The sequence below is a fragment of the Myxine glutinosa genome, chromosome 1, assembly GCF_964187855.1.
Source record: "Myxine glutinosa chromosome 1, kmMyxGlut1.1, whole genome shotgun sequence".
In the NCBI taxonomy this organism is placed as follows: domain Eukaryota; kingdom Metazoa; phylum Chordata; class Myxini; order Myxiniformes; family Myxinidae; genus Myxine; species Myxine glutinosa.
Window position 1 is genome coordinate 407344574 of NC_136261.1, and position 22581 is coordinate 407367154.

The 22581-nt window shown below is 43.2% G+C and overlaps 1 protein-coding gene across 2 annotated transcripts in view; it reads right to left on the minus strand.

The window, feature by feature from the left end:
* Positions 1-318: 318 nt before the first annotated feature.
* The window catches only part of LOC137417457 (uncharacterized), a 31408-nt gene continuing 9145 nt past the window's right edge, over positions 319-22581 (minus strand). The window contains exons 2-5 of one of the 2 annotated variants that reach the window (XM_078770465.1): positions 19277-19443; positions 12137-12353; positions 5789-5949; positions 319-2021 (exon numbers count right to left, since the gene is read on the minus strand). In XM_078770465.1, the coding sequence (XP_078626591.1) occupies positions 5825-5949; positions 12137-12353; positions 19277-19420 (486 nt within the window). In that variant the 5' untranslated portion in view covers positions 19421-19443 and the 3' untranslated portion in view covers positions 319-2021; positions 5789-5824. The remainder of the gene's footprint in view (positions 2022-5788; positions 5950-12136; positions 12354-19276; positions 19444-22581) is intronic. The other variant, XR_013621911.1, reaches the window with a different exon arrangement.

Here is a 22581-nt window from a genome sequence, read left to right on the forward strand (position 1 = left end):
AAGCTTCGTGAGCCATAGCAAGCATTATCACGCGTACAAGAGCAGTTCACATGCCCCGAAGATCGCTACGTCTCGGGGTTTCTGCGCATGCGTGCCGAACATTCTGTTGAAGATTACGTCAAAATGTCAGATCCCACTAAAATGACCATTTGGTGCGGTTCATCATCAGATAATTTTAATGGAAAATCGGGAACATCTGGAGATTGTGTTCTGATCCAGATCAAACAGCTTGAAATTCCGTGTCATGTCCATGTTCATGGAGAGACTTTTATAAACATCGCATCTTGGTTTAAGAAAATGCGGACCCAAAACAAATGATTCCCTTTTTATATTCCCTTTATTATCGTAACAAACCAACATGAATCGGATTGCAAATAAACAACCACACACACACAAGGAAATCATTTCATTTGAATCGAAAATACTTTGTACTTGTGAATTTGTGCACAAATCATATTAAGTAATTATAATGAAACTCGTAAACTACTGGAAGAGTGATCAAAGTGAAGGAATAATTTGAACACAAACTGTGGAACTGACCATGAAATAAACTTTTACCACAAACAGAACGGAATGAGCAAAATCACCACAACGAGCAGAGCTGTAGAGAATCACTGACATAGTCATCATAAATATTACTATAATTCACCAAATGTCCGTCCGTCTGTCTGTCTGTCTGCCTGTCTGCCTGTTCGAAGGTACCATAAAAACTGCTGAACCGATCTCAACGATATTTTGGGTGGATCATCCTGGGATCTCCAGGAGTAAAATAGGCTATTTAGTTTTTCCAATTTCAGCTTTGCAGATATGTAACATTCTCAGGTTTCAGCATTCTCAGGTTTGGACTCCCACATAACATTCGCGTTCGCATAACGTTCATTGTGACGATGTTCTCATTGTGACGATGTTGTTTTCCTGGGTGCCGCACAAACGGGTGCACCGATCGCTGCACAGCTGCACCGATCGGACTCGGTGACCTCGGAAAAAGACCTTTTATAAGGACACGGGTTGAATCCCTGCTTGAGAGAATTCCAACCCCCTCCCTGCCCTCATGGCCGTCTCTCCAACTTACAATCCCACGAGATATGCGGAAAGGACGACCCAAAACCAATATAAACATCATTAAACATCATTCGTATATAAACATCATTAAAAGTAAATAATGACCTCGGCCAAAGTTCAAACGACATTTAATCTCTACATGAGAGAATTCCACATAGCTATTTGGGTGGTGAATATGCGAACAGATTGCTGTCTCCATCGATCTTGCCAAGGCCGTAACAGCTATCGGCTCAAAATCCTTTTAACTTTTGACTTGGTAGTTTTTACAATGAAGGAATGAAGGATAATATGTTGTTTGGAATGAAAAAAGAGATATCGAGTTCAAGTGAATGACGACATGCCGACATGCCGTTTCTACTTTCTGAACGTGAACTTCGCAGATCGCAATATGCAGATTCGCCACGGGCCCACGATCGATGTTTGTATGCGTGACGAACGGGTACGTTTTTCATGGAAGTCCTTCACGAACGTCCTGTCCATGTCTGAGGTGCGACTGAAGGTGCTACAGGAATGTGGAATTTATTGGTTTCATGCTTTCGCATTCACCGTATCTGCATTGCCTGTTTGCTTCTGGCCTCCCACCCGTGCGTAGCACGGGTATATCCCTAGTGTGGTAGAATATTCATTCCACAACCTCTCTCAGGATATAGAGCTTTATTGAAATCAATCTCAACACCATCCACAACAAGAATAAGCAATACATTAGTACTCTAATATAATCCCCGAGCACATCCCAAGCAAGCCCATAAGCAATATTATTCAACTTACCAAACTCAAGTCCAGTCACATTTAACAGCGCAGTAATCTATCACTCCCAAAGCAAAACCAAATTTAAAAAAAACTGAATTCATTGAAGATGCTGAATAGTGTCGTTTCAGGGACGCACCACAATTTTTCCACTTCAGAGACCTCGATAATTGGATGTGTAGAGTTTGAGCCCACACCAAAGGATCGACCATCTGGGGACACGAAGAGATGGTTCATTGGCCTAAGTGCGACAACCGGAGAGAACCACGAACACATTTATCTCTATAACTTGAGTTCCATGATGTATATGGTTGGTGCGGTCAGGGGGTGTGGATGCAGCTGGTCCGCATCGAGGTTGTTTGTGGTGGGGATGATGTGGACCTGGAGGGAGCATTGGTGTCAATGCTGCTTTGTAGAACTGGAGAGATGAGAGGGATTGAAGAGAGTGTGGGAGTTTGTTCCAGAGGCAGGAAACATAGGAATGAAAGAGTGAAGGTGAGCAGAGTGTCTTGATTTTGTCAGTTTCACCAGAAGAGGGTCAGCAGATCTTGTGCGTCCTACAGGAATATTTCGGGGACAGAGCACAGACAGAGTAGAGGGAGCTACGCCAGGGAAGATTTGGTAGAAGACAGAAAGTCCACCAACCTGCCTGCGGTGAGTGAGTGAAAGGCCCTCAGAGTTAGCTTCATTGTGGGAGATTCCAACTATTCTGAAACTCTTAGTTTCTTTCTACAGCATGAAGCTGAGCTAGGTGTGAGGCAGGAGCACCAGCCCAGAGGGGAGAACAGAATTCCATTGAGCTGCAGATGAAAGCTTTGTGTGTGATGAGAAGCTCAGAAGTGCCAAGAAAGGGCTTTGCACGATGGAGGATGCTAAGTAGGCGACTGGCTTTGGCGACAAAAATCTGAGTGGCAGAACTTGTTCGAGAGGATTGTTGAGCAATTAGATGGGAAGGTTTTCCACACAATCTTTTCCGAGAGACAAGGTGAGAGTGCAAGATTTGTGAGGATTGAAAGACATGTTCCACTTGTTTGACCAGCTTGTAATTTGTCGAAGTGTGCAGAGAGTAAAGAGGATGCAGACTGCCGATCTGAGGGTTGAGATATGGAGCGGCAGAGAGTGGAGTCATCAGCAAAGAGATAGAGAGGATTTTCCAGAGCGTCAAAGAGATAATTGATGAGGATCGGAAAAGGTACAGGGCCCAGAACACTGCCTTGAGGAACTCCTGCCTGGACAGGAAGAGGATATGAGAGAATGCCATCTAGAACCACATGATGACTACGATAGGAGAAGAAGTCTGCGAGCTATATGTGGAGATTTCCATGGATACCACAGGAGAGTTTGGTGAGCAGGGCAGGGTGCCAGACCGTATCGATGGCACGTGATATGTCAAGGGAGATGGCTCTGATTTCCTGTTTAGCATTGAAGGCCTCCATCCATTGTTGAGACAGCAGAAGCAGCATGTCCAGAGTAGTGACCTGATCTGAATCCATATTTATGATCCGAGATCAAACCATTGGAGAAGAGGAAGGATTTAATGTTAGAAGCAATTATGGATTCCATGCTCTTGCTGATGATTGGGAGCAGGCTGATTGGCCTGTAATTGCAAGGATCTGTTTTTGCACCTTTTTGTGTAAAGAGGTCATGTTGGCTGATTTCCAAGCTGATGGCAGATGACCTTGAGAAAAAGAGAGGGTGAAGAGAACAGAGAACAGAGAGAGAGAGACAGAGACAGAGACAGAGACAGAGACAGAGTCAGAGAGAGAGAGAGAGAGAGAGAGAGAGAGAGGGAGAGAGGGAGAGAGAGAGAGAACAGAGAGAGAGAGAGAACAGAGAGAGAGAGAGAACAGAGAGAGAGAGAGAACAGAGAGAGAGAGAGAGAACAGAGCGAGAGAGAGAGAACAGAGCGAGAGAGAGAGAAGAGAGAGAGAGAGAGAGAGAGAGAGAGAGAGAGACAGAGCAGGATTTTTGGACCCGTGGGCTGATGCCGTCTGGTCCAGTTGCAGAATTAGTGTCGAGGTTTGACATAAACTTCTACATATTGTCAGGAGAGAAGGACACCGAGTCCAGGATCAGCTGGGTTCGACTGGGTAAGGTGGGTACAGAGAGAGATGGGGTTGGGACACAAGATTTAGAGGCAAACACAGAGTTGAGGCATTCGGCTTTTTCACGTGTGGAGTCAGCTGTGTAGCCATTTGAGGTAAGGCAGGGGATGGAGGGGGAACAAACACCAGAAACAGATTTGACCAGAAACCACCAGGATTTGGAGGAGGGAGACAGGTTTGAGACTTCAGTCTTGAGAGCAGAGAGGTATCGTTTCCTGGCTCTCCTGAGGGTAGACACACACTTGTTCCGAGCTTTGTGAAAGTAACTGAGATTTCCTTCAGATGGATTAGCCTTCCAAGAGGCAATTGCAAGCTGTTACAGGGCTACTGCCTCACCACACGATTCAGTGTACCATGGACGGGAGGAAGGGTATGACAACTGAAGATGAGATGGGATAAATCTCTGCATGAGAGAGAGCAGTTTACTTTGGAAGAATTCCCAGGAAGAATTGATGTCAGAGGCAGTAGAGATGGGAGACCAATCCAGATGATTGATGGCTGCTTGAAGACCGTGCCAGTCGGCCTGAGTGAAATACCAGACTCGTCGACGCTGAGGAGGCTCTCTGAGAATGGCCATATAGATATCCACTTTAACAAGCAAATGATCAGAATAACCGATTGGAATAGAAGAAGAGCAGCAGACATTTGCAGGGTAGTTTGTCATAACCACCTCTAGAAGACAAGATGCTCCGTTGACTGAGATCCGGGTCGGGAAAGTGACAGATTGTGTCAGTCACAATAAGTCACAGAATTCCTTTGCTGAGGTGCCATGGCTGGTGAGAGAGGTACCCACACCCAGCCAGCTGGCATGATGATAGTTGAAGTCGCCACATATGAGGAAGGGAGAGTTGGGATGAGTGGATAGAAGTTGGTCCATATTGTCAGACAGGGAGATGTAAATGGAGTCATCACTGTTTGGAGGACGGTACAACACACATATGAACAAAAGGTGGGAGCGGAGGGGAAGCCATAGCCAGAGGTACTCTTGGGGGTGGGGTGGAGAGAGGGCAGTGGAGGGAGAGTGAGGAAGAGAGTTTTTGATAAAGATAGCAACCCCACCACCAGGACAAGGCTCAGGTTTATCATACCGGAGGAGGGAGTAACCAGGAAGAGATATTAAGGAGTCAGAGACATATTGAAGGAGGAAAGCTTCTGTTCAGCAGATTATGTCTGTTTTGTCAGAAGTAGCCGGTATGGATACTCAGGTTTGAGTGAAGGCCCTGGATGTTTGAGTTCCATACCATTCAGGAAGAGGGAGGGAGAGCATCGGATACAATAGAGGGGAGGAGTAGGGTAAGATGAGGTAGGTTAGGGGGAGGTAAGGAGAGCTGTTGACAGTGTATCGGAAATTGTAGAAGAGCTGGAAGAGAGGGCACGGTGAGGAGGAGGACAAAAGGCTAGGTGCTGATTGGATGATGCACAGTGAGGGGTAATTTGAGTGGGGCAGAGGGAAGTAGAAGATTGGAGAAGGTGGAGGAATGAGTTGGAAGAGAGAGGAAGGGGGAGGGGGCATTGATATTTTATTTATTATTTGTTGATATTTTCAAAACAGGATAAAGTGACACAAAAGGAACATGATTTCCATGACAAAAATGACTCCAGTATTATTAACCGAGTTTATGATTCAGTACAGGTCAACCATTCAAAATATTTGACTGCTTCATAAGGTAAAGAGAAAATATTCAAAAATATATTTAACTTTTCATGTTATGTCTATAAATGTCATAATTAGCAGCTTTAAAATGGTTTCTTTCACCTTAAACTTTCCAAGTATTGCAAAATGTGCTTCAGATTTAGACTTTTTCCTTAATGCCACTCCTCATATTTTATAGGGAAAGGCTTAAACACCTTTTGTGTATAAAGCATTAGTATACCTCTTCAGTCCACAGGATGAGAAGGGTGGTGGATTCTTACGACTGCTGGTGAGGAGATTGATCATTCTTGTTTTGGTATTTGTAGTCAGCAAGCTTTTTAATAATACACCCTTCGATGTCTTTATCCGTCAGCCCAACCGGGAACTCCTTTTGTATAAATGCTGAAACAGAGATTATAAATATAAACGCCCTCTTACACACTGATTAACTTGTTCACTGAATATACGATAATAACTTTCCATGTGCCTGAATTCAAGGAATTATATCCTCACATTAAATGGAATACTAAAACTTTATACCTGAATAATGTATTTTTCATTTCACATTTATCAATGAGATATGTGTATGCAAAGTCCAAGTATATGAATATTTATGACGTATCCTGCATTATACCATGGTGACCATTTAAATACATCGAAGCAACTCTCGTTAGTATAAGCGAAGGGCCAAAATCAGATATTAAGGAGTTACTTGCCAGATCCCTACAAACTAAGTGCACCATGTTTTTTTGGAAGGTTTTATGATAATACACAATAATTTAGAGGTGTACCCCTAAAATGTTGTTGCGGTCACCTCTAAATCCAAGATGGCGTCCAAAATGGCCACCGTTTTGACTAGCAGACGATATTTTGAGGATAATGTTTGAGTAAAACCTTCAATCAGCATGTGTGTGGTGTTATATTAAAGGAAATTGATTTTTCTACATGATGATACCAATCGTGTTGGGTTTCAGGATGATTCACATAACAATTTTGAGCCAAAAATGTGTTTTTAAAACATTTTTTTTCAAAAAAATGAACTTTGCCGAAATACATATTTCTGCATATATCAACATTCCTCTTGAGGATTGAATTATTAATTTCCAGGAATTTGTCCAAATATAGTTAAAATATTGTGTAAAAAGCACGGGTGTATACCTTTTTGTATAAAAAAAGTTATATTGCCCAAAAAGTCAATGATTTGTTATTAACAAAAACGGCGTTTTTGTCCATATCTGTATAAACTACACATGTCTTAATGACTGTGTTAATGCTGTATTCCATTCAGCCTTCGGCTTCATGGAATACAGCACCAGATCATAGATATTTTCCCATTTTGGTCTATTATATTGACATAATTGACATACTACTGCGACATGTCCGAGCTTCTCGTGCAGGTGATTGGCTGCTGCATCTCCCCTCACAATTGGAGATGCTACCATGGTTTTTCGCATGCTGCAGAACGGTTTATGCCACATACAAGCCGCTCTACCTACTCATGATGCTGAACCTCGCTGATACTCATCGTGATGCTGAAGAACAACTTTTAAATGGAAACTTGTTTACCATTCAGAAGAGCAGCAACCCATTTGCCAGAATACCTGCTGACCAGGAGACAGAAATGGGGGTCAACAGAGACTCCAAATCACCTGGAAGGATAATGAATATCAGCATGAATCCTGCAGCAACACTGAAGTGGGAAGGGTTATCAACTCAAAGGGCTGAATTGTGCGGCGAATTTCAGTCCTTACTGGAGACACTAGGGCATTGCCCGTACTATATCTATATCTAAAATTATATCCCCCCCCCTCTATTTACATGAAATGGTTTGGTCCAAAGCGAACGGCTTGCGAGTACGGTGACAATCCCCCCCCCTCTATTTACATGCAATGGTTTGGTCCAAAGCGAACGGCTTCCGGAGTTTGGTAAAGAAATCGCCATCGCGTGCACAAACGCGCAGGAAAGCGAATGAATCGCAAATTCGGTTTTATTAGTTTTAAAACATAGTTTAACGCCAACATAGTTTGCAAACGTGAAATAAATGAATACGCTCTCAAATGTGCCATCCGAGGCAGAGTGTGTCCTCCACGTTCGGCACACGCGATCGTTCGCTGCTCTCTGATTGGTTGAATCGTTTTTTGGACATAGCTCGGTAAGTAATTGTCCGATTAATATGAAACCTTGAAAAGGCACATCCTCGGGTCCCCAGCAATATACCTGGCAAGTTAAAAGTATATCGGACCCGTGGTTGTCGAGAAACAGCGGTCACAGACAAACAGACGTACAAACGTACAGACGTACAAACGTACAGAGATTACTGGAATTATAGATAGATGAACGACAGGACCTATACAGCTGATGATGCTGGCAAGGCACGGGTCAAAAGGGATGAAGAAAATGTCCAACTTACCATGAACACTGTTGTCAAATGGAACAATCCATTTAGTGATGATGGCCCACTATGCCACATTTCCTCTGGTAGACAGGCCTCTGAGGAGGTGGCAAACGACATGCTCAATGCCCATGAGAAAGGAAAGGCGTCACTCGTCCAATTCGTAACACAGAGACTACAGACACCATGTTCTGCAGGTGAAGAACCCGATCAACATGATGAATTACCAGATAATTTTGAACCCAGGCCTGTTTCTGATGATACAGCAGAAGCGCAGACCGTAGAAGCTCAGACCTGCTTTTATGATAAATGGCCAAAACTTGCACTACGTAACTTCACCTCAATGACCAAACTAAAGAAACATAAGCTTAAAGGGCATACATTTACGATGCGATACACCCGAGACCTCTTTCACAAGATGACAGTCATCGCTATGGACCGAGGGTTGAACATTGATGAAGTTCTTCAGTACCCACTCGGACCCCTGCCCTATTCTCTAGCAACGGAAAGTGGTGGTCTTGTGAAAACGTCAAAGTCCGTTCTGATGCATGAGTTGGAGAAGTTGGTTGAACCAGAGGAAACGCCAGGCCCGACAACTCATCAAGTCATTATTTTGGACGCAATGGCCCTCATTCAAACCCTGAGACTTGCTCATAATGCAACCTTTGGAGATTTAGCGGAAACACTAATGAAGATCATCATGAAGCATGTTTCCTCAAGCAGCAGCACCTCTGTGCACTCGGTGTGTGATACATACCCTGCCATATCAATCAAGAATGTAGACCGGAAATCCCGAATTGAATCAGCTGAAGGCAGCTTCGCAATGACAATTACTTGTCCAAACCAACGAGTTGACAAACTGCTGAAGAAAGCTCTGAGAGATGGAAAATTCAAAGAGTCGTTGGCGCAGTTCTTGATTGAGGAGTGGAAACAGCAGAAGTATGCCAGGATTATAGGCAGACACGTCCTGTTCGCAACTTTGGGGTCCAAATGCTATCTATCTATAATTCCGGTAATCTCTGTGTGTATGTATGTTTGTATGTCTGTATGTTTGTCTGTGACCGCTGTTTCTCGACAACCACGGGTCCGATATACTTGAAACTTGCCAGGTATATTGCTGGGGACCCGAGGATGTGCCTTTTCAAGGTTTCATATTAATCGGACAAGTACTTACCGAGCTATGTCCAAAAAACGATTCAACCAATCAGAGAGCAGCGAGTTATCGCGTGTGCCGAACGTGGCGAACACACTCTGCCTCGGACGGCACATTTGAGAGCGTATTCATTTATTTCACGTTGGCAAACTATGTTGGCGCTATGTTGGCGTTAAACTATGTTTTAAAACTAATTAAAACTACTTTGCGATTCATCGTAACTGCGATATGCGACCTTCGGACAGTGAAGACTGCACTTCCGGCAGCCAATCACAGAACCCGTTGTTGCGTAGGCCTGGCCGATGTGAGAGCGAGCCGAGCCGAGCGCGGGCGCCATTACGGTTCGTAATTCGATTTCTTCCGGAGAAAATAATAATTTCTCGATTTCTTATGCGCATTATTTCTCCCAATTCAGTCAGAGCGAAGGGCGGAAGCGAAGAGCGTTGTTTTTTTTGTTTACGGGCGTACGGGCGTACGGGCGGGGTAAAGCGTACGGGTAGCGTTTTTTTTTTTTTTTGGCAAGGATCGGGCACCCACGTACGGGTATATAGTACGGGCATGCCCTAGTTCATTTAATGCAGAACAAGAGCTGATGGAAAGCCGAGAAATTCCACAGTTGACCTATAAGATGGAGGAAGCTGATCAAAGACTAATCCTGCATGCCCGTTATGCATCTCTTCAAGTACCTCAGTCGGATGTTGTCATAATTCGTTCTCCGGATACTGATGTCATAGTATTGGCATCGGCTGCTTGTGGACTGGGATGGATCGCAAGCAAATGTCTGTTTCTGACTGGTACTGCGTCCAAAACACGTTACATCAACGTCACAGCCGTTTGAGCAAAACTTGGAGAGCCAACATGCAATGGTCTTATTGGAGCTCATCCATTTACAGGATGTGATAATACGTCCGCTTTCAAGGGTAGAGGGAAAGTTCGTGTATTATGGATACTACAGAATGATGCCACATTCTGCGCGGCAATGCCATTGCTCGGGCGAAGCCTGTCACCAACAGATGAGTTGTTTACATCTTGTGAGAATGCAACCTGTCTGCTGTATGCCTTTAATGATAGGTCCAAGAAGCTACCTTCTCCCCCTACTTACAGCGTTAATTAACTTAGATCCATCATGTTTGGTTCTGGAACATCTGATCCAGCCAAGCTCCCTCCATGTCAGAGTGCCTTACGTAAAAGGTTACTAAGGGCCAACTACCAGGCGTACATAAATAGGCACTGCATCATTCAAGAACAATATCTTCCATCTCCACACGGCCAAGGATGGATTGTAACAGGTCCAAGTGAAATCAAAATTGATTGGATGGACGTACAACCAGTACCATCTGTTGTTTTGGGGATGACATGTTGCGGCTGCAAAACAGATTGCAAATCCAACAAATGTGGGTGCAAGAAAAATGGACTGAAATGCACAGGGATTTGCATTTGTTCAAAGGAATGCAAGAACCAGCCCATCAATGCAGATGCATATGCTGATGAATATCCTCCTGAGGACGGGGCAGATAACTCAGATGTTCAAGAGCGCATCACAGATTCAGACTCTGACACAGATGATGACTACGAGGTATTGTAACTGGTAATCTTTGCATATGATGGGAGGTCTAATGCAACGCTGACACAAAGGACAAACTGTCACTGCTTGAGTCTTCTATATGGTGTATCAAGTACCAACGTTAATGCAGCCAACTCCCAAAATATGCTTAAAACACATTATTCGCTAAAAAGTGTACACATAACCACTCTCTTAAAAAAAACAAAAAAAAAACAACCTTTAGAGGCCATTTTTCCCCGCAAAGCGGGGGTTGGCCTTTTTCGGGCACCGTGGTTGTTGTTGTTGTTTTTTTTGGTCCCCTTTTTGAAGCAATGTTTTACGGCCGGATGCCCTTCCTGCCGCCAACCCTGTTTGTCGCCTTTTACGACCCACAGGGAATTACCAGTGAACTGGTACTCAATTTGCCGACCTCGGAAGGATGACAGGCTGAGTCAACCCCCCTGGCGTTAATTCAGCGATCGACCGGGATTCGAACCCAGGATCCTAGGATCCTAAGCTGGCACCCTAGCCGCTAAGCCGACACCAGGCTCTCTTACCTATTGCATATTTGGAAGTAGAAAAAAAAATTAACATCATTAAAATGACACCAAACATATGCTGATTGGAGGTTCTAATCAAGAGTTATGTTAAAAAATAAGGTTTTAAGGTAACAACGGTGGCCATTTTGGGCGCCATCTTGTATTACAAGGTCATTGCAACAACTTTAATAAAATATACATTTTATTAAGGTAATTAAGGAGAGCTGTATAGCATCATATACAGCATTTATTGTGCACTTGTCCAGTAATCAGTACACATATTCAGTCATTAAAACCTCACATGTTTATACAGATATGCAAAAACAACGTTTTTTGTGATTAAGACACCATTGACTTTTGGACTTTATAATTTTTTTCTAAAACATGTTATACACCTACCTGGCCTTTTTACACTATGCATATTGTATATGGACAAATTCATGGAAAGTAATAATCCAATCATGAAGAGGAATTTTGATATATTCAGAAAAATGTATTTCAGTTAAGATCTTTTTTTGGAAAAAAAAAAGTCGAAAAAACACATTTCTGGCTCAAAATTGTTCCGTAAATCACCGTGAAACCCAACAAGATTGGTATCAACATGTAACAAATTTAATTCCCTTTAATATGACACCAAACACATGCTGATTGGAGGTTTTATTCAAACGTTATCCTCAAAATATCTATTGCTAGTCAAGATGACGCACATTTTGGACGCCATCTTGGATTTAGAGGTGACAGCAACAAATTTTCAGGGGTACACCTCTGAAATATTGTATCCTATCATAAATACTTGCAAATTAACATGGTGTACTTAGTTTGTAGGAATCTGGCAGGTAACTCAAAAACTAAGCATGATATTTGGTTTGGGCCCTTCGCTTAGTAGGACTAACAGACAATGAACGACGATGCAGAACGGAATTTAAAAAAGGATAAATAATACAAGCGTACTGGTATCTTACCTGTTATGTCCATGACCTTATCCTTATCCAACTCTTGGGTTTCGCTGCCATTTACTATTCGCCCAGAGAAAGTTGACTTCATAAGTTCATTGTGTTTAAAAACAAGCTCCATCAGTTTGCTCGTTGTTCTTTTAGCACTCGTTTTTGTTTTAGCACTATTTTTCATCACTTCCTTCAGCTCTGTAGCGCTGACCTTGGTGCTAGGTCTTAGGTCGACCTATAAAGAAAGAAATGTCCCGTACATAAAGTAAAACGGATTTACAAATACCACATATTTATTGTGTATACATATCTGTAAAGGTTTAAATTAACGGTTTACAATTACAGTACTCCTGACCCTTGAATAAACAAGCAAATGAAGCCTTCTTAAGAAACTGACAAAATCATCGGACATTTTGATTACGGTACTTACAAGAGTGCAAGGTAAATAATCACAAATTTTCACATTGAATTCATTTTTTTGAAATTTTCAAATCACGAATGCGAGTCCACGAAAATTATTGAAATCAACTTCCTTGTCCCATATCCAGGGAAATTATTCCTTTGCACTCAGCAAATTGAAGGGGATCGCTGCCAGCAGTTTACCACCACGTAGTGCCGAATTCCGTCTCCATGTGCAGCGATCAGCTTTTGTGACAAGGATGTGGGCACATTCTGATGAGCAACAAATGGATCAATCTCCAGAAGACAGTTGGGAACTATTAGATGGTTCCTACAATATTGTCTGTTTTGAGAGTCCGCAGCTCCCTGGGAAGCTCAAGATGGATGATGAATATTGTCTGTTTTGAGAGTCCGCAGCTCCCTGGGAAGCTCAAGATGGATGATGAATATTGTCTGGTTTGAGGGTCGGCAGATCCCTGAGAAGCTCAAGATGGATGATGAATATTGTCTGGTTTAAGGGTCCAGGGCTCCCTGAGAAGCTCAAGATGGATGTTGAATATTGTCTGGTTTGAGGGTCGGCAGATCCCTGAGAAGCTCAAGATGGATGATGAATATTGTCTGTTTTGAGAGTCCGCAGCTCCCTGGGAAGCTCAAGATGGATGATGAATATCGTCTGGTTTGAGGGTCAGCAGATCCCTGAGAAGCTCAAGATGGATGATGAATATTGTCTGGTTTAAGGGTCCAGGGCTCCCTGAGAAGCTCAAGATGGATGTTGAATATTGTCTGGTTTGAGGGTCGGCAGATCCCTGAGAAGCTCAAGATGGATGATGAATATTTCTGTTTTGAGGGTGGGCAGCTCCCTGAGAAGCTCAAGATGGATGATGAATATTGTCTGGTTTGAGGATCTGCACCTCCCTGAGATGCTCGATGATGAATATTGTCTGGTTTGAGAGTCCGCAGCTCCCTGAGATGCTCGATGATGAATATTGTCTGGTTTGAGGATCTGCACCTCCCTGAGATGCTCGATGATGAATATTGCCTGGTTTGATTGTCCACAGCTCCCTGAGAAGCTCAAGATGGATGATGAATATTGTCTGGTTTGAGGGTCCAGAGCTCCCTGAGAAGCTCAAGGTGGATGATGAATATTGTCTGGTTTGAGGATCCGCAGCTCCATGAGAAACTCAAGCTCGATGATGAAATGGAGAATGACAGTGATTGAGACAGTGATGATCACCTGTCTCTATCATCGGTCGATGAAGACTATTGACTGAGAAAATTCCAGATGTCATTCATGCGATGTAGCCTGCATCCATTTGCTGTAGTTTCATTCAAATATTTGCAGACATTTTAACGAACATGTTTACCGCTTGATACATTTCATTACAGCCGCTGCCAACTAATTTAACGAGATTCTTAAGACCTTTAGTCTGAGTTCTTTTCATACTTATGTAACTGATTTATGTTACATGTATGGTCAGCTTTTATTTGTGACCCATTTCATGTTTGTACTCATTAGTCTAATTAAAGGTGTAATTAGCACTAATTAATGTCATTCTTTTGCTACTTAGTCTGATTTTTATCAACCTTGAGTGATAAATTTCAGAATGTATGTATCAAGTATATTTCATGTACGTAGATTTCAAATTTTGACTTCTATTAAAGTGGAAGTGGTCACGTTTAGCCACTGACAATTACTTTAATAGATTCTTAAGACCCTGAGTCTGATTTATTTTTGTTCTTCCAGTGGCTGATTCTTGTTATACTTATGGTCCATATTTTGTTTTTGACAATATCTGTGTCTGTTCTCATTTATTAGCCCGTCCCCTGCGAAACATTAACCTATTATCGATACAAATGTAAATTAGTGCATCATGAATTGTTTTTGCAATTTTGACTTACATTGGCTGGCATTGCCGATGAAATCATAAACTTTAAACATCATCTTCTCCAGAACCGCTGAACAAATCAACGTGGAATTTTACAAATATGATCGCCTAGCTATGTTGATAAAAGTTTGCAAAACAAAACGTCATCGGTCACGTGGTTTGGTGGCCATATTGGATTTTAAAATAAAACTAGAAAAAAATACTTCTCTGAAACCGCTTATCTGATCGATGTAAAACTTAGAACACGTTTACATTCTGATGGGGGAAATATTTGCAAACTATGACATCATCATGTGGTTTGACAGCCATCTTGAATTTGAGGAAAAAAAAAAAAACTTTCTGGAGTACCTCTTACCATATCGATGCAGAATTTCATCCATATGATAAACTACTGATACAATAACAACAACAGGCATTTTAAAGGCCATTTTCCCTGCAAGAGCGGGGGTTAGCCTTGCGGTCCCCATGGCGATCTTCTCCATTTTGCCATATTTTCTGCATCTCCCCTTGTTAACCACCTTGCCCTCATTTCTTCTTCGACCATCTTTAGCCACGTCTTTCTCGGTCTTCCCCGTCCTCTACTTCCTTCGACATTCATTTCCATCACTTTTCTCAACCAGTCACTTTCATCCTTCCTCAACACATGACCAAACCATCTCAAACTGTTTCTCTTCACAGCATCCATCACAGGCTCTATTCCCATCATCTTTCGCAATTCATCATTTGTCTTCCTCTCTCTCAACGATACTCCACACATCCACCGAACCATTCGCATTTCCACCCTTTCCAGCCTTCGTTGCTGCTCTATGTTCATTACCCATGTCTCGCTCCCATAAATCATAACACTTCTCACACATGCAGCATACACCTTTCCCTTCAGCTTCAACGACACTCCCCTCCTCGTCAGCACACCACTCAGTTCCCGAAACTTCTTTCATGCACATCTCACTCTTGCAACCGTTGCCGAGTCTGATCCACCTTCTCCATTCAGCATGTCTCCGAGGTAACAAAATGTTTTCACACCTTCCAGCTTCACGCCGTCTCCAAGATCCAACTCAACATTTCCTCCATCTGCAGCTCCCTCTGTGCACACCTTACACTTGAATGTAGCTGCCACACTGGTTAATGACCCTCTCAAGCCACTACATTTTTGATGAACCCACTCAATGCACATTGTACATTGAATGGAATTCACTCCGACACCTTTCCTGCACACAGCACACGGCCACTTCCCAGTTCTTTCCACCTCACCACATGCTTTACCACTTGCCATCACCTTCGTTTTTCCGATATTCACCTTCAGACCTTTTGTCTGCATACATTCCTTCCACTTGTTCATCTTCTCCTTCAGTCCATCCATACTTTCTGCAATCAACACCAGATCATCTGCATACAACAACTCCCACGGTAAACCCTCCGTTACGTTCCGAGCCAGCACATCCATCACAGCTACAAATAGCCGTGGACTTAGTACCGACTCCTGATGCACTCCCACCTTCACCTCAAACTCACCACTGTTCCCGTCCTTCGTCCTTACAGCTGTGCGCGCTCTTTTGTACATTGCCATCACTACTCTGATCAACCATTCCTCCACTCCTAACTTCCTCAATGCCCATGTCACTACTTCACGTGGAACCCTATCGAATGCTTTCTCCAGATCAACAAACCCAAGAAACAACTTCTTCCTCTTCTCCATGTACTTCTCCTGCAACTGCCTCACAATAAAAAGCACGTCTGTCGCTCCTTTTCCTGGCATAAATCCAAATGATAAACTACTGATGTGGGAAAAATATTTGGAAACTATGACATCATAAGCCACGTGATATGGCGGCCATCTTGGATTAAAGGAAAACCTTTAAACATCTTTTTCTCCAGAACTGCTGAACGGATCAATCCGAAACTTCATAAGCATTATTTTTTTTTTTTTTTTTTTTTGGGATACAGAATCGAGGCTCGTCTAAGAACTAACACATTGAACATGAAAACAAGCACAGACACATAAAACATGCAATAGAGGGTGCAGGAGACAAGAGGGGGAGGGAGAGGAAAGTACACATGCACAACAACGTCAGAGAACAGGGAACTTTGGTAGATCTGTGGAAAGGGGAGGGCTGGGGGAGGAGGGAGGGGTGCACAGCATAAAGCAAATTGACACGACTAGGAATTTCAGGAAAGAAGTTGGAGATTTAAAGAGGGGTGTTTTAACGGGGGTAGAAAAGATCAAGGTTTGGGGGGGGGAGATAAGAGATGGTGGTGAACAGCTGCTTTAAAGACCTGGAGTGAGGAGAGGGATTGAAGAGAGTGGGGGAGTTTGTTCCAGAGGTGGGAGAAAAGAGGCATGAAAGAGTAAAGATGAGCAGAGAGTCTTGATTTTGGCAGTTTCACCAGAAGAGGGTTCTTGGCAGATCGTGTGCGTCCTTCAGGAATATTTTGGGGACAGAGCACAGACAGAGCTGGGGGGCTAGGCCGGAGAGGGGTCGGTAGAAGACAGAGAGACCACCAACCTGCCTGTGGTGAGAGAGAGAAAAGCCCTCAGAATCAGCTTCATCGCGGGAGATTCCAATGATTCTGAATGTTTTGGTTTCAACCGCGTGAAGCCGAGCTAGGTGGGAGGCAGGAGCACCAGCCCAGAGGGGAAAGCAGTATTCCATTGAACTGCAGCTGAAAGCTCTGTATGAGGTGAGGAGCTCAGAAGTGCCCAGAAAGTACTTCGCACGATGGAGGATGCCCAGTCGGCAACTGGCTTTGGAAGCCAGCTTGGAAATGTGGTTTTCCCAGGAAAGATCATGGCAGATAGTGAGACCCAGAAGCTCGAGTGACAGAACTTCTTCAAGAGGATTGTTCAGAAAGTAGATGGGAGATTTGTCCAGACGGTCTTTTCAGAGAGACAAAGTAAGAGTGTGAGATTCGTCAGGCTTGAAAGACATGTTACACTTGTTTGACCAATTTGATTTTATCCAGATCTCCAGAGAGTGAGGAGGCTGCTGCCTGCCGATCTGAGGGTTGAGATATGGTGAGGCAGAGTGGAGTCATCAGCAAAGAGATAGAGAGTATTTTCCAGAGAGTCGGAGAGATCAGTCGTGAGGACCAGAAAAAGCACAGGGCCCTTGCCTTGAGGAACTCCAGCCTGGACAGGAAGGGGAGATGAGAGAATTCCATTCAGGGCCACACGTTGACTGCGACCAGAAAGGAAATCTACAAGCCATGCGTGGAGGTTTCCATGGATACAATAGGAGGAGAGTTTGGTGAGCAGGGCGGCGTGCCAGACCATATCGAAGGCACGAGATATGTCAAGGAAGACAGCTCTGATTTCCTGTTTGATATTGAGGACCTCCATCCATTGTTGAGACAGCAGAAGCAGGACGTCCAGAGTCGAGTGACCTGGTCTGAATCCAAATTGATGATCCGAGATCAAGCCATTGGAGAAGAGGGAGGATTTGATGTCAGAAATGATGATGGATTCCATGACCTTGCTAATTATTGGGAGCAGGCCGATTGGTCTGTAGTTGCAAAGATCTGTTTTTTTGTGTAAAGCTGTAATGTTGACTGATTTCCAAGCAGATGGAAGATGACTTTGAGCAAAAGAGAGGATGAAGAGAACAGAGAGAGGGTGAGAGAGAGAGGCAGAGCAGGATTTTAGAACCCTTGGGCTGATGCCGTCTGGTCCAGTTGCAGAATCAGAGTCATGGTTTGACAGAAACTTCTCCACCTTATCAGGAGAGAAGGACACAGAGTCCAGGAGCAGTTGGGTACGACTGGGTAAAGTGGGTACAGAGTGAGATGGGTTTGGAACACAAGATTTTGAGGCAAACACAGAGTTGAGGCATTCAGCTTTTTCACGTGCGGAGTCAGCTGTGTAGCCGTTTGCGGTAAGGGAGGGGATGGAGGGGAAACAAACACCAGAATCAGATTTGACCCGTCGTCACCAGGATTTGGAGGAGGGAGACAGGTTTGAGAGTTCAGTCTTGAGAGTAAAGAGATAGTGCTTCTTGGCTCTCCTGAGGGTAGACACACACTTGTTCCTGGCTTTGTGAAAGGAACTGAGATTGCCTTCAGTTGGATTAGCCTTCCATGAGGTGAAGGCAAGTTGTTTCAGGGCAACTGCCTCACCACAAGGTTCAGTGTACCATGGACGGGAGGAAGGGTATGACAACTGAAGACGAGATGGGATAAATCTGTGCATGAGAGAGAGCAGTTTACTTTGGAACAATTCCCAGGAAGAGTTGATGTCAGAGGCAGTAGAGATGGGAGACCGGTGCAGATGATTGATGGCTGCTTGAAGACCAAACACAGAGATTGACTAAGCATGGTTTTTTTTTTTTTGCAAACCATTACATCATGAGTCACATGGTGCAGTGGACATCTTGGATTTAAGGGAAAAATTCAGTCTATATCTCCAGAACCGCTTAACTGATCCAAACCAAAATTTACAGATATGATTGACTATGCAAGAGAAATTTTTTTGGAGAATGATGACATCATCAGTCACGTGGTATGGCGGCCATTTGCCTGTAACCCTATCATGACTGCTTGCAGTTCTGGTTGGAGCTATAATGTGGCTATTTAATGTCATTCGTAAGCTAATTAGTCTGATCTCTATTCATTCCTAAGTCATGTTTCCATTTCTCATAGGATGGTAGAAATCTGAAAATATGAGTTTGATGCATGGACTCTAAAATCTAAATAAATGTTTAATATGGTGCCACTTCAATTATGTGCCAAGGGCACGAGTCTTATCTGGCTAAACTTGAGAATGAGCTTTTCAATCTTTGGACTGATGGGAAAATGGAACCACACCATTGAGAACTTTGTTCCCAATTGTCTAATTAAATCAGGCCTCGCTCTTAGTCTATAACTGAAATGAGAACAATACCTTGCCATTAGCGTCGATCACATAACCAAACACCATGGGTGTAGAATTAATAGGAGCGGCAGTTGATTCCATTGGACTAGAAGAGCTGTGAGGTGGTATTTGAGAAGTCAGGTCTCCTCCAGCAGGCTGTTCACTGATACCCATTCCCCCAAATGAAGATGTCAAACCTTAAATAAATAAAGGAAAGAAAATCAGCACATAAAATAATAGTTGGAATTTTTCAAGAAACATTGATGCCATCCATATTAGTGCATCAACTAACAATGTGTTGTACAAAAGGAACTTTTCACAATTTTTACCCTGCGCTCGCAAAGCGAAAAATGGGGTTAAGCAATCGGGTGCGTACATGTGATGTATATGTGCAGTGTGCCGTGCGTGTGTGTGCCGTGTGCCGTACGTGTGTCGTGTCTGCATTTTAAAAATTCATTTTCTTGGCAACCGTTGGTCCGATTGACGTGAAATTTTAACGTAGGAGTGCGGTTGCCTGTATAATTTTTTGTTGATAATTATGACGTCATAGGTCACGTAGTGAGGACACGATCTTGGAAAAACGTTCCACCTCTATATCTCCCAAACCGCTCAATGGAAAAAATTGAAACATGGCTCATTGTCAAGTACATCCCATGGGGAATAAGATATGTTAATGATGTGATAGGTGCCTCCATTATGACATCATAATTCGACAAGTACAACGCTTGATCTGATCAGTAGGAGAAAAAAAAAATCCTCTGCAACTGTTTGTCCGATGAACACGAAATTTTCAGAATATGAGCGGCTCCTGTACAATTGTTCTAACTAGCGTGACTCGGCACGCTCCGCGCGCCTCACCACACGTCATTTCAGAGGGGTAGGAATCTTTGACCATTTCGGAGTCTTTTGGGTCTTCATGGTGTTTTAGGTCTTCAGGGCCATTTGGGTCTTCAGGGTATTTTGGATCCTCTGGGCCTTTAAGGGTATTTTGGGTCATTGAGGTGTTTTGGGTCTTCAGGGTATTTTGGGGTATTTGGTATCTTCAGAGGCTTTTGGGTCTCAAGGGTCTTTTGTTTCCTCTGGGTCTTTAAGAGACTTTGGGGTGGTTTGGTTATTTGGGGTATTTAAAGGTCTTTGGGGTATTTTGGGTCTTGTAAGGGTCTTTGGGGTGTTTTGGGTCTTCAGGGTGTTTTGGGTGTTCTGGGTGTTTTGGGTCTTCGGGGTCTTTCGGGTCTTCGGGGTGTTTTGGGTCTTCAGGGTGTTTTGGGTCTTCGGGGTGTTTTGGGTCTTTGGGGTGTTTTAGATCTTCAGGATGTTTTGGGTCTTCTGGGTGTTTTAGGTCTTCGGGGTGTTTTGGGTCTTCAGGATGTTTGGGTCTTCTGGGTGTTTTGAGTCATCCGGATGTTTTGGGTCTTCGGGGTGTTTTGCGTCTTCGGGGTGTTTTGGGTCTTCGGGGTGTTTTGTGTCTTTGGGGAGTTTTGGGTCTTTGGGGTGTTTTGGGTCTTTGGGGTGTTTTGGGTATTCAGGCTCTTTGGGATATTTGGTGTGTTCTGGGTCTTCAGAGTGTTTTTGGGTCTTCCGGATGTTTTGGGTCTTCCAGGTGTTTTGGATCTTCAGGGTGTTTTGGGTCTTTGGGATGCTTTTGGTCTTCGGGATGTTTTTGGTCTTCGGTGTGTTTTTGGTCTTCGGGGTGTTTTGGGTCTTCGGGGTGTTTTGGGTCTTCGGGATGTTTTTGGTCTTCGGGGTGTTTTGGGTCTTCGGGGTGTTTTGAGTCTTCGGCGTGTTTTGGGTCTTCGGGGTGTTTTGGGTCTTCTAGGCGTTTTGGGTCTTTGGGGTGTTTTGGGTCTTTGGGGTCTTTTGGGTTTTTGGGTATTCAGGGTCCTTTTGAGCCTCATGGCCTTGAAGGGAATTTTGGGTCTTTGGGGTGTTTTGGGTCTTCGGAGTCTTTTGGGTCTTCAGGGTATTTTGGGTCTTTTGGGTATTCAGGGGTCTTGGTGGTCGGAAGGGTATTTGGGGAATTAAAGCGTCGTCAAAGGTCTGAGGGGTCTCAGCAGTCTTAACGCAATTAAGAGGGTTAATTAAGAGGATGGGTTATTATTTGAAGAAGAAGAAGACGTTTTCATCACATATAAACATAACGACATACATAACCATATACGTTTGCTCTATTATAATAAAAATGATAATTATGACGTCATTGGTCACGTGGTACAGGCGTCATCTTGGAAAAATCGAAAAAAGTTGTACCTCTATCTCCGAAACCACTCCATGGAAAAAATTGAAATATGGCTCAATGTCAAGCACTCCCCTTGGGGAATAAGACATGTTAATGCTAATAATGATGCCATCGGTGCCTTCATTATGACGTCATAATTCGACAAGTACAACGCTTGATTCGATAAGCAATGAATTATTTTTTTTCAAATTATTCAAAACCAAAAAAACCCTTTAAAAAGAGAAGAGTTAGCTTGCTTACCAAGTCCTTCTCAAGACTGCGCAGGGTAAGTATTCTATGAATACCATCTAGTCCCTTGGTTCTTAACCTGGGTTCGACCGAACCCCAGGGGTTCAGTGAGCCAGTCTCAGGGGTTCGGCGGAGGTCCTCCGAAACGCATTGCAATTTGTTTTTTCTTTGTTTTTAGTTTTGTATCAATTTTGAATCTTTGTGTAATTACGCTTATTATTAATATTATTATTATTTTGCTATGTATGTTACGAACGAATGGAAATGTTATTTGTAATAATTGTATTCCCATCCCATTCATGGTTTCTCTGGTCTGTGTTAAAGATAAGTTGTTTCACACTGACTGTAGTAAGTTGAATCAATGAGCAACTTGCTAATTATTCTGTTGATGGTGCTTACTTGCTTACTTACTGGATTTTGGACTTTGCAGGTGTTCGGAAATTCCAGTGAATAGCCTCGATTAGCTTGCCGTGTGCCGTGCGTCATTGGTCGCGCCTTACTTTGGAGTTACTGATTAATTGAAAAGTAAGTTGGAAATGTTTGTGGATATGCAGGGTGGGTTCAGAGTTATATTAAAGTCAAAAGTGGATGGTGATTATAAAATATGATTGAATTACTCAGAAAATTAGGTGGAAGTGATATAACTCCTTTGGTCGCAATTCAAAACTAATAATTCACAGTTTTCTATGTAATATTATAATGGGATTTGAGGTGACAGAGTTGAGTAGATAATAAATCCCGTCATCGTAACTATAAGTTATGTTTTCTTCGTTAAAATTTCTCAGTGTTCAGAGGGGTACTGATTATATTTAAGCATGCTCCTTTTTAAATTTTTGTCATATAATTATTTGCCCGAACTCAATTAAGATCA